The sequence below is a fragment of the Alosa pseudoharengus genome, unplaced genomic scaffold (genome assembly GCF_046254945.1).
Source record: "Alosa pseudoharengus isolate Yale_2024_CS ecotype anadromous, Long Island Sound unplaced genomic scaffold, YU_APseudo_1.1 YU_APseudo_1.1_scf_16, whole genome shotgun sequence".
In the NCBI taxonomy this organism is placed as follows: Eukaryota; Metazoa; Chordata; class Actinopteri; order Clupeiformes; family Clupeidae; genus Alosa; species Alosa pseudoharengus.
The window spans coordinates 28,688,139-28,700,217 of record NW_027468630.1 but is presented as its reverse complement, the minus strand read 5'-3'; the positions used below and the strand labels follow the sequence as shown (position 1 = coordinate 28,700,217).

At 41.5% G+C, this 12,079-nt stretch overlaps 1 protein-coding gene across 1 annotated transcript in view; it reads left to right on the top strand.

Annotated features, from left to right (window-relative positions):
* Positions 1 to 1,535: 1,535 nt before the first annotated feature.
* Positions 1,536 to 12,079, top strand: part of rxfp1 (relaxin family peptide receptor 1) — a 108,058-nt gene continuing 97,514 nt past the window's right edge. The window contains exons 1-2 of the mRNA XM_076286620.1: positions 1,536 to 1,578; positions 3,866 to 4,015. Of these exons, the coding sequence (XP_076142735.1) occupies positions 1,536 to 1,578; positions 3,866 to 4,015 (193 nt within the window). The remainder of the gene's footprint in view (positions 1,579 to 3,865; positions 4,016 to 12,079) is intronic.

Below are 12,079 nucleotides of genomic sequence, written 5' to 3'. Positions count from 1 at the left end.
GGCACGCTCCATTGGGGATTGTTTCCCGTTATTGCATTCAAATGGGTGTAGACTTAGATTTAATTTTGAAACGTTTGGATAAGCCCTGATTCTCCAGTAGCAAAGAGTGTGTCTACAGTTAGTAGGCTAAATGAAAAGGAAATTGGAGTAGTCATTCTTGTCAGTCAATATGACAAAAATAACAAAAATAGGCTGGATAAATAATTTTCAGGATCAAAAAAATGGAAACAAAAAGTATCCACTGTAACCTCTCTTGCCTCTTTGAATACAAACACTTGCTATAGTCCAAAAATAATTCCCTCTGCCATCATATCCTTTCAGCAATGGAAAGCTTGTTTTCAAGGTCAGTGCCACGCTCACTTGTTTCAGTGTTTCATTGTACTGTTGCCAGATCACATACCTGTCAACATTTAGCTTTCCAAAAACGGGAGGAGGGGGGGGGGGCAGTGTTTTATACCGGATCTGTGTTTGCATATTTAATACGTTTCATACACGTGTTTCAACACTGCATTTCGGTCGTTGCTTTTACCTTACCATTACCTTACGCATGCCAGTTATGTATCCACCAGCTGCCTGCCTGCAGCCTACTTCTAAAACTCCAAAGCTTGCTGTCAGATTTGGTTCCGAGGGAACAAGTTCAGTGTATCAACAACACTCAATAACAGTTTATGTGATGTGTTAATCAATTAAATTCCCAACAATTTCACAACAGCTAGTTCTGGAGTAGGCCATTCAACTAGCCCGCTTGCTTACGACGAGACTCAGGCTGCGCAGTTGACACCCGCTTCCTTATTTGGGTTTTGGGTTGCCAGGTTTTAGCCTATGACAAAACAGTTGAAATTGAAACTAAGTGATCGTGTATGTGTAGGGTGTATTTCATACACAACCTGGCAACCTGAATGGATCAATGATTTTAAAATGAAGTTTGATGGCCATGCAAATCACGGGAGTTTTCCGGGAGAAATAACAAAACGGGGGGGTCCTGGGAGATGACCTTGAAATACGGGAGAAACCCGGGAAAAACGGGAGTGTTGACAATGACAGGTATGCAGATCATCATTCGACAAACACAACAGAGGACATTTCTGAGTCTGGATTCAACATGTTAACCTTTAGGTTTGATTTAATTGATTCTTTTGATAGTGAGCCATGGAAGCAGCAGCTATGTAACAACGAAAATGTGTCAGGAAAGTTTGCATTTTCCTCGATGTGCTGTCACTGCGCGCGCATCACTGGCAAAGGCTCCCTCTGCCTACCACGCGACTCATTCACACACTCCCGTGTTACGGTCGCGTGTGGCCGCCTTGCTCGTAACTAGGTTTAACCACTGATACTGGCGTCCAGCTCGCTCATACACCACGCATCTTCATACAAGGAAACTTGGCGAATATATTTCCCATTGTATTCGGGTTCTGTGTTTTGGAGAATCCGTTTTTGTGATTAACACTTCTTTCACATTGGACTGTACAGAGTCAGATCGGTTCTTTGTACGTCTTACAATTTTTGAGGAGGTTTATAGGCTATTGGGAATTACCATGCAGGTTGGCATCATCAGCGTCATGATTTACTGCACCTATGGTAAGTTCTGAAAAAAGGCTAGGCTGCGTGTTTAAATGTAGTAGGTGATTAGGGATTGTTAATTGACTGGGTTTCTCGTAACTGACAACAGAGCATTTTTTTTACTGTTAGGTGATTAGGGATTGTTAATTGACTGGGTTTCTCGTAACTGACAACAGAGCATTTTTTTACTGAGTGTTGGCTGTAATTTCATAAAGTAGCCTGAAGTTTTAGGCACACATGAGATTGCTGGTCAGTTCATTAAACTGTAGCCTCTGCGTCTACTTGCGGAACAGAAACCCTCGTTTATTTTTTTGATAATCGTAATAGGCTACTACACTATTTTCAATAAAGCTTTTTCAGCACAATTAAGATAATAGTTGTCAAAAAGTTAGGCAGTCGGGTTTGGGAGCATATAGGCGGGAAATATGTGTTCATGTGCGGGGATGCCCAACATCTTGAGCTAGGTTAGAAGTAGGACTCTTCGCTGAGGAATTGTCCTGTGAACTAAACAGATATTACGTCCCCTTAGAATTATAGGGTTCTATCTACGTTCTGAGTAGTTCTGAGATATTGAGCTTCAAAGTTTTAGAATTCCATAGAGTTATACTGCTAAGTGGAACAAACCTCTTCAGATATAATGTCCAAAAATGCATACAACTACAAGAAACACTTCACCTCATCTTCTTAAGGTGTCACAGAATAAGAATATGTCAATAACTCAATTTTGACAAAAATGTCAGATAGAACTGTATAATTCTGTCTCCGTAATAGGCTACAAAGGTGGTAAAATAAAATATGCCAATGGTCGAGCGATGCATAGACTACCTGTTGTTCGCTCGATTTACAGGCGCCAGGTCATTGCCAGATTTGTCGAAGGGAAGTGCCTTTCTGCGCATAGTCGATATTTAGGCCTAATGTCTCCTACATCGGCACTCACGTGAATTGTTTGGCAGTGTCACAAGGATGGAATGTTGCAGATAAGAAAAAAACTAGGCTAGCCTACCAATTTAGTATGCCTAAATCTCAATTGCCTGGTTACGAAACAGTAGCACATTTGTCAGATGAAATTATGAAATAAAACAACTGGACGCGCACAGAATTATCTTTTTCATGTCGTACAAAACCATAGATACTGTTAAACTATAGGCTAGATACTATTTATACTGGCTAAAGAAAAGACGAGGGGAAAGTCTACATTTAAATTCAATAATAGCCTATTCAATATTATTGAATGTTTATGTTGTTTATTACTGTCAATCTTGTTAATGTGTACCCATTATGACAAACTTATCTTATTCTCATTGTGTGTGTGTGTGTGTATGTGTGTTTGCCTATTGTGTGACAGAGAGAGAGAGAGAGAGAGAGACTGTGTGAGGGTGAGAGAGACTGTGGTCTGTCTGCATTGTTACATATTTGAGATGAGATGTGATAGTATCAGGGCTGGCATCCTATATCGAGTGTCGGAATGGAGATGACAGGTCCCTAAGGATCTCAGGATATCATCATGTTGCGGAATTCTGTTTTGAACATAACATGTAGTTGAAGTCTGGTGTCAGTTCATGTGTTGAGAGAACCACACAAACTCAAATGTGTGTACAAAACACCATCTTTGCCCCTCCACAACACACAGTACTGTGGCTGTACAAACAATTTACTGTTTTCAAAACCTGATATAACTTAGACTGACCTTTTTGGAACAGTCCTTCAGCATTCTGGGTTCAGCAACATTGCTGAAAATCTCACTCAAAATGATAGGTCCATTTGTCATCAAAGGAGTTCAGGTCATGAAAGGTATTTTCCCCTCCGAAACACACAGTGCTGTGGCTGTAAAAACAATTTGCTTTTTCAAAACCTGATATAACTTAGACTGACCTTTTTGGAACAGTCCTTCAGCATTCTGGGTTCAGCAACATTGCTGGAAATCTCACTCAAAATGATAAGTCCATCTGTCATCAAAGGAGTTCAGAAATGTATTTTCATCTTCCTTCATCTCATCAGGTGACTCTACCTTAAAAGAGAACGGGCCTTAACCATTTGACCATGACCATGCCTGGCAATACTGGCAACCGTAACTCTCACAAATTATTTAGAATCTCCCACTTGTAGCTCCTAGTCTTGTGTCCTTTGTGATTGGGTGAAAGGGTGATAAACGCCCAAAGAATCAGTGAATCAGTTGCTGTATTATGATTCGGTTTCATGGGGAGTTCCATCCATCTTTCAGGCACATAGCCTACCAGATGTCAGATGCTTAGTGTAATCCTGTCCCTTTGTGTGTGTGTGTGTGCTTGTGTCCTTCACCCTGTAGTGGTGCTGGGTGCATCCAATGTGTCGGAGGAGCAGGCTCAGTGTCCGCTGGGCTACTTCCCCTGTGGCAACCTCACCGTGTGCCTTCCTCAGCTGCTGCACTGTAACGGCGTGGATGACTGTGGGAACCAGGCAGACGAAGAGAACTGTGGTGAGTCATCCTCCCCCCTCCTGTTTTTTCCTCTCCCTTTCTCTGTCTCTCTCATTCTCTCTCTCTCTCTTTCTCTCTCTTTCCATTTATCTCTTTCTCTCTCTTGTTATCTCTCTGTCTATCTCTCTCTTTATCTCTCTCCCATTCATATCTCTATCTCTCTCTCTTGATAACTCTCCTTTCATTCATTTCTCTCTCTCTCTCTCTTGATTACACACACACACACACACACACACACACACACACACACACACACACACACACACACACACGGCACTCTTTCTTTCTATATATCTAACATACACACATAAACCATTCACATACCTGGCTGTATAGATCTCTGTATACTACATAAAGAAATACAGACACACACACACACACACACACACACACACACACACACACACACACACCTACAGCACCTGTCAGTTTAAACAGTGTCCATTATTATTGGGGAAGAAGCTGTCAATTCCACTCCACTTTTCTTGCTGCTGCTACTTTAATGGTGATTACAGCTGCCTCATCTTGTCTGTTTTTCTCTCTGGAGAAATTTGTGGACCAATTATGCATACACACACACACACACACACACACACACACACACACACACAGTGCCACTGTTTGGACTGGGGGGTTGAGCTCATTTTGCTTTCCCTGTGTCAAGAGTCTCAGAGGACAGGATTGTCCCGTGACCAATTAGCGGCATCTTTCAATGAAGACATGCGTCCCCTCAAAAACTCATCTTCAGCCAACTGTCTCAAAGCAGCACAGGCTTTGGCAGATTAAGAGGGTATGTGTGTGAGTGTGTGTGGGGGTAGAGGAGTGGGAGTATTTCAGGCCCAGATGTAACACACATCTGTCCCCTCTTTGAAGCACCTGCTAAGAGTGTACTCTCTGCAAAGGATTGATAAACAGGCAGGCTGAATGCCTCTTACCCACGTCCCTCTCGTCCTCTGAGAGTTTATCTGACTGTGCTTAAGGCTCACTGATGTCAACACTCGTTGTAAAGGATACACCATACAGACATACATGTCAGGGTGTGCATAATCATATGTGAACGTGTGTGTGTGTGTGTGTGTGTGTGTGTGTGTGTGTGTCTGTGCGTGTGTGTGTGTGTGTGTGTGTGTGTGTTTTGTGTTTTATTGTGTGGGCTTGCATGCTGTGTGTGTGTGTGTGTGTGTGTGTGTGTGTGTGTGTGTGTGTGAATGTGTTTGTTTTCATGTTTCAAATGACAAACCTCTCAGTGAACACAGCTACAGAGAGATTTTCACACCAGAACTATCAGACACTGCTCTCCCAGTGACCTTCCATGAGAGGTCATTTCAGGGACCTTTGCTCTTATCCTTGAGCTGCACAGCTTCCTGCTCCCTCCTTAGTTGATTCCTTCTTCAGCAGAGCGACACACTGCCTGTCTAACTTCGATGGCCAGCTGGATGATTTAGATGCGAGGCAACAGACCAGGTATCCTCCCCCAGGAGAGAGAGAGAGTGAGAGAGAGAGAGAATACATTAAGTGTGGGAATGGAGATGATGGTCCTAAAAGGAGCTACTTTTGGGGTGAAGATCCTCGAGAGATGAACACCCCCACAATTACTCTCACACATCTCCACCACATTGACTCTCAGGATATCATGTTGTGCCGAAACTTCTCAGAATTCAGTTTAAATATTACTGTACTGGTAGTCTAGTGTCAGTTCATGTGTTGAGAGGACTGCACAAGCACAAAGATGTGTGTAAAGCCCTATCCATTCCCTTTGAATATTGTATATAGCTTAGTGCTTAGAGCATACTTTGGATACTATATATTGTGTATTGTATATAGCTTAGTGCTTAGAGCATACTTTGGATACTATATATTGTGTATTGTATATAGCTTAGTGCTTAGAGCATACTTTGGATACTATATATTGTGTATTGTGTATATAGCTTAGTGCTTAGAGCATACTTTTATCACACTTTCATTATTTATTTTGATTTAATATTGTATCCCCCTCCATTTCTCTTCCTGTGCTTCTGATGCAATCACTGGACATCAGAAAGCCACCACAGTCGATAATAACACCCTGAAAAAATAACTCTGGGGTGAAAGCAGCTCTGATAGGATATTGTCTTTCAGCCTGGGTGTCCTATAAACATAAAAAAAAAAATGCGTTTGATCTGAGAGCCCAGTGCTTGTCTGAAAGAGCAAGACATTATAGAATTAACTGCCACTGCAAAAGTAACAGAACAAGCAGGACAAAAGCAAAGACAGATATACTTATTCCATCCTTCAGTCCCTGAAGCAGCCGTAGTCCCTGAGGAAATGTCAGAAGTCATAGTCAATTAATGTGAAATAGACCAGTCAAAACAAGTTGGCAAATTTGTAAATGGAAGAATAATCAGCTGAGAGTGACTTTGTTTGATTATTTGCCACAGGTGCTCAGCAAATGTGAAAACATATTTATTACTCAAACTGTGACCAGATTCAATAGACCAGTCAAAACAAGTTTACACATTTATATACAAAGAATAATCAGCCGAGTGTCAGTGTGTTACTCGGGAGTGGCCAATCAACAACCAAGCCTATTTACCATCAAAAACAAAATCACTAACAAATCAACCTTTGTGGCTATCTCACCACATTATTAAAAGTGAAGCTATAGTATAATACATTTATTAATTAAATATGTATTAATATTTATATGACTACAACATTTCGTGTGGTAGGAGAGAAGAGGTCATGAGACTTGGTCAATGTTTTTTGTGTGGTCGCCAGACAAAAAGTTTAAGTACCACTGCACTAGCAGGATTGGATCTGGAGCCTTTTTCAGTGGATGTTTGTCTAGTCAGGGCAAGATCTGTCTCTCAGTCTGTGGATAGTGGAGGTGGTTTCTCAGTCTGTGGATAGTGGAGGTGCTGTCTCAGTCTGTGGATAGTGGAGGTGGTTTCTCAGTCTGTGGATAGTGGAGGTGCTGTCTGTGGATAGTGGAGGTGCTGTCTCAGTCTGTGGATAGTGGAGGTGGTTTCTCAGTCTGTGGATAGTGGAGGTGCTGTCTGTGGATAGTGGAGGTGCTGTCTCAGTCTGTGGATAGTGGAGGTAGTTTACAGTAAGTTATTCATCTAGGAAACCAAATCAGGTTTCAACCTGATATCATAAATACCATTATTTGCCATTATTTATTAATACCATTATCAACACACACACACACACACACACACACACACACACCCATGTGCGTGCTAGGTGAAGACAGAGGACATGACTACACACACACACACATAGGGCTTGTGCTGTGCGGAGCATTGCTGAACACCTGTTAATACTACACCTTGGCACTCCTGCTGTGTGTTGTTAATGGGTTTGACTTTAATTAAAGCAGCGTGCAGAGTTTCCCACTGTGGTAGCCTACTTCATTTACATCATAATAGCCTAATAATTATAGACTTACTTTCTGGCGATGTGCCATATCGTGTCGTATAAGGTATACCGGGACAATTCTTTATTGTAAGAATTTGTCACAATATTGATGATATTATGGTATGACAATATTGTTCCTTTGCTGTGTGTGCATTGTGCATATTTTAGTACATGAGAGCAATACTTGAGCAGACTGCTGGGAGGTGCTGTGTTATGTATAAGTATCTAGAGTCTAGCGTGCCTTTGCGTGGAAACTGTTATAATTATCTATTTAGATATTTGGCAATGCGATGGGTTAACTTTTGATATTACAATGAAATACTGATACTAAAGCATTATAGTACATTAATATTTTCACTAATGCATCATTAGGTAATATAGAGATTATTTAGGTATGATTTTTACGCAGTGGCGTAGTCACACTTTTTCAACAGGGTGGACTTTTGAGAAGTAGGAAGAAGTGGGCCACTATTGTTCACATTCAAATTTCTGCCAAACATCCATTGTTGAGAGAAGGTGCGCGTGCTATTAGCCAGGGTCCGGAGGATTCTCCCCCTGTCGTTTGCCTGACTGACGTGAACATTGTCTAGGCCTACCTGCAATAGGCAATCACTTCACTACTTGATAATACCCCTCATGAAGAAATATCACGCACATCACTACCCCACAATTGTAGGCTGTGACTCTTTATTTGATCACACTAAATCAAGAAATATTTCCTAATCTGAAAAACGTTAAGTTTATTTTTCTTTCAGCAAACGACTTGTGACTTGTGTGTCTGTAACAGTGAAATAAGCTTTAAAGGAGGTGAATGATGGGGAAGGACACAATACTGTATAGAGCTGGTAAGTCCCGCCTATCCCCGCTGGACCTCTAGATTGAAAAACCGTTAATGCAAGTGAATGTGAGAAAATAATTATTTTCTGGTCCCGTTTGAATTTTGCCATGAATGTGAACATATGTTGTCTGTGAATTTTTAATATAAATTTTCGTGTAAAGAATGCTACAATTGAGCGGGTAGAAGTTTGATGCGGTTAAACTTTGTGTGAGAGCACTTTGTGGACTACAACTTTCCGCTAGACGACAGCTAACTAGTTTCCCATAACAACCATCAGTTGGTCGAGATGTAGAGGGTTATTAAGATCGACTTTGAACACAGTGAACCATACAACTTTACAATCACACTGTATCATAGTGTTAATGTGTTGAGTGAAGCTAGACATGTTTCGAATATTTTTGTTACCATGTGTGTTTATTCCTGCCGTTACAAAAACTAGCATCTCAGCTAATGTTAGCGATTAGAGCTAGCTCACGTCACAGGCGACATGTAGTCTTTCTCATTATGTCTTTTCCACAACTGATAGCCGAAGAATCATATAATATACTGTCAAACTCGTAACATGAAAAATTATATTAAAAATTCACAGACAACATATGTTCACATTCATGGCACAATTCAAACGGGACCAGAAAATAATTATTTTCTCACATTCACTTGCATTGACGATTTTTCAATCTAGAGGTCCACTGGGGGTTTAGCGGATGGGCGGGACAGCTCTATATGTTGTCAACCTCAGCTCATTTTCTTCATTAATTCGCTCGTTGCACACTCTAAAAATCACCAAACAAATTTGCCCTAGTAATCAAAATAGCTTCAAGCGCGTCCTTTGTTTGAACCCATAGCACTTGTCTATTAATTTAGGACCTGCTGTGTTGTATTTATGTGGCAGATTGGCTCAAAAACACCACTGTCAACGTGTGGACCTTGAGCCACTGCAACAAAGACTCCTGTCCTGGGCAGCACACTATCATCTCCTCGCAGTCACTGCTCACATCAGAGCTCTGAGGCCCCGAGGTATCTGTTGGCTTTAAAGGAGTCAACTGTGAGTGACTAGCTTAGTGGGCAGTCGTCAGCACAACACAAACATTTGTTTGGACAGATGAGCTGAGGGCACTCTCTCTCCACTGTGCCCACCTCAGGAAAGGGACATTGGTGTGGTCATGTGAAGCCGCCTCAGGAAAGGGACATTGGTGTGGCCATGTGGAGCCGCCTGAGGCGGCAAAATCACAGAGGTGGAGGGATGGAAGACCACATCTGTTCCGACACTGATCTGAGGCCACAAAAGAGGGAGGCAAGAGGTTGAATTTGAAATAAAAGGGTTTTTTGTGTGTTTTAATTTAACTAAATTACTAACAAAGACATGTGAGATCAAAGGCAGTTATCATTATCAAAAGTCCAAGAATGTTGTGTGGAGTGAAATGTGGTGGGTGCTGTGTTGTTTGTGTCAAAGTCCAAGGTAAGAATGGCCCTCCATCACAAGAGGAAGAGGCCCGTTTAACTGATGAGACACTGGACCAGATCAACAGCTATAAATCAGAAAGGTCAGAAAAGAAGTGGAAGGCCTAGTGAACTGTAACATTAAGACTACTGGAGAGAGGGATCCAGGACTGACTGGCCTTGAATAAAAGACTCGACTCACAGTTGTCATTGGATACAGATCTTAAAAAGGATGTATTGTTTATACGGAAATTAAAGTTATAAAACAAACAAACTCCTGAAAATATACAATTGCCTACAGTAATCTGCAGCATCCTCAACATATCAATCTGGCATGAGAGGCTTGAGTAATTAGCAGAGGATTGATTGATTTAGTCATCCCCAATGGGAAATTGTGGTTTACAGCAGCAAGTTTTAAAGGCACCCTTAACAGTTTTTTGACCTTAACATAACATTATCAATCATTTTAATGGCACTTAATCGCAATTAAAAAAACTAGATGTACCGCAGAGCGGTACAAAATATGACCGCCGCCCAGTCCAGCACATTTTTTCCACAAAAATAAATCACGCTGAAAGGCCTATATGATTCTAACTGTCTCACTAAATTGCATTATCCACACTCAATTCTCACTGGTATCTGCTAGACAACAAGTACCAAAACATGATTAGTTCATAGATTTCACATGTAAAATAAATTTTATACAACCCCACCTCCATCTTGCCTGTTCATAATTCTGAGAAATTCTTGATTGTTTGTGTTATGTTTATGTTATGTGTGTGGGTGTGTGTGTGTGTGTGTGTGTGTGTGTGCGTGCTTGTGTGTGTGCCTGTGCATGCAAGTGTACATATGTCTACTGTGTGAGTATGTGTCATACGTATGATTACTGTGAATGTATGTGTGTGTGTGTGTGTGTGTGTATCTGTTTGTGCACATGTTTGCAAATTAAATGGGTTAACATGACCCCTGGAGGCAAACATACGGAAAAAAATGGTCATCCTAGGCCCTACAGTTCTCAAGATATTCACAGAGAACTGTGTCTGTCCTACCCTCCTTTCGGGGGGTCCAGTCCAGCGGGGGGGCTACAGATCAAAACGAAAAATGACGGTTCCATGCTATCCATGTGGGGGTACATGCCCACCAAGTTTTGTGTACCCCGGTCTTTCAGTGTCCCGGGAATCCTTGTTGGTGTACGTCACTAAATGTACACATAAATTATTTTATTGTAAGGCCCCCCATGAACGAAAGTACACAAAACTTGGCATGCATTTGGAGGGTGTCATAATGATCCTACACTTTTAATTTCGTGCAGTTTTGACCTTGTCAGCCAGAGATATTGTGATGAAAACACCTAATTTTTTGCTTTTTAATTTTTAACTAGGTGGCGCTATACATGAAATAAGTGGTAATGGGATAGGTTGACATGCCCCCTTAAGACCAACATACATAAAAAAGGTGGACCTCCTAGGCCCTACGGTTCTCGAGATATTCACAGAAAACTGTCTCCGGCCACCTACAGGCCAGTTGGTGTATAGTAACATAAATTAATTTATTGTGTGGCCCCCCATGAACGGAATTCCACAAAACTTGGCGTGCATACAGATGGTGTCATAATGATCCTACACTTCCAATTTCGTGCAGTTTTGACTATGTTAGGTCACAGATACCTTCAATTACAACACCTCATTTTTACTTTTTCGTGTTTAACTAGGTGGCGCTATACATGAAATGAGTTATGGAATGGGTTGACATGGCCCCTTGAGATCAACATACAAAAAAAAAAATGGTCCTCCTAAACCCTACGGTTTTCGAGATATTCACAGAAAACTGTGTCTGCCCTACCCTCCTTTCGGGGGGACCAGTCCAGCGGGGGGGCTACAGATCAAAACGATGGTTCCATGCTATCCATATGGGGTTACATGCCCACCAAGTTTCGTGTACCCCGGTCTTTCAGTGTCCCAGGAATCATTGACGGAAATTTGGGCATGCGAAAAAAAAAAAAGAAAAGAAAAAAAAAAATCTGACTAAACCTATATGACCGCCGCTTCGCTGCGCGGCGGTCATAATAATAGTTTGACAGCCCTAGTCAAAGTAAATAGACTAAAATAGAATTTAGGACATGAAGTCTCAGTGCAATTAAATGTAAACTCTGCATTATCTGTCAGAATCTGATTCTCTTCTCCCGGCACAGAGAAGAGTCATTGTAAATTGTTACGGCAGTGGGCAAGAATGACTTTCTGTTGTGGTCCTTATTACTGTGGACAGGAAGGAGCCTCCAGCGGAAACACTCTGGGGGTCGTTTCTAGAAAGCATTGTTTGCTAACTTGCGTCGCAACCTTGGTAGTTCGCTCCATCGTTCTTGGATTTGGTGTTTCTAGAAAGGGTAGTTC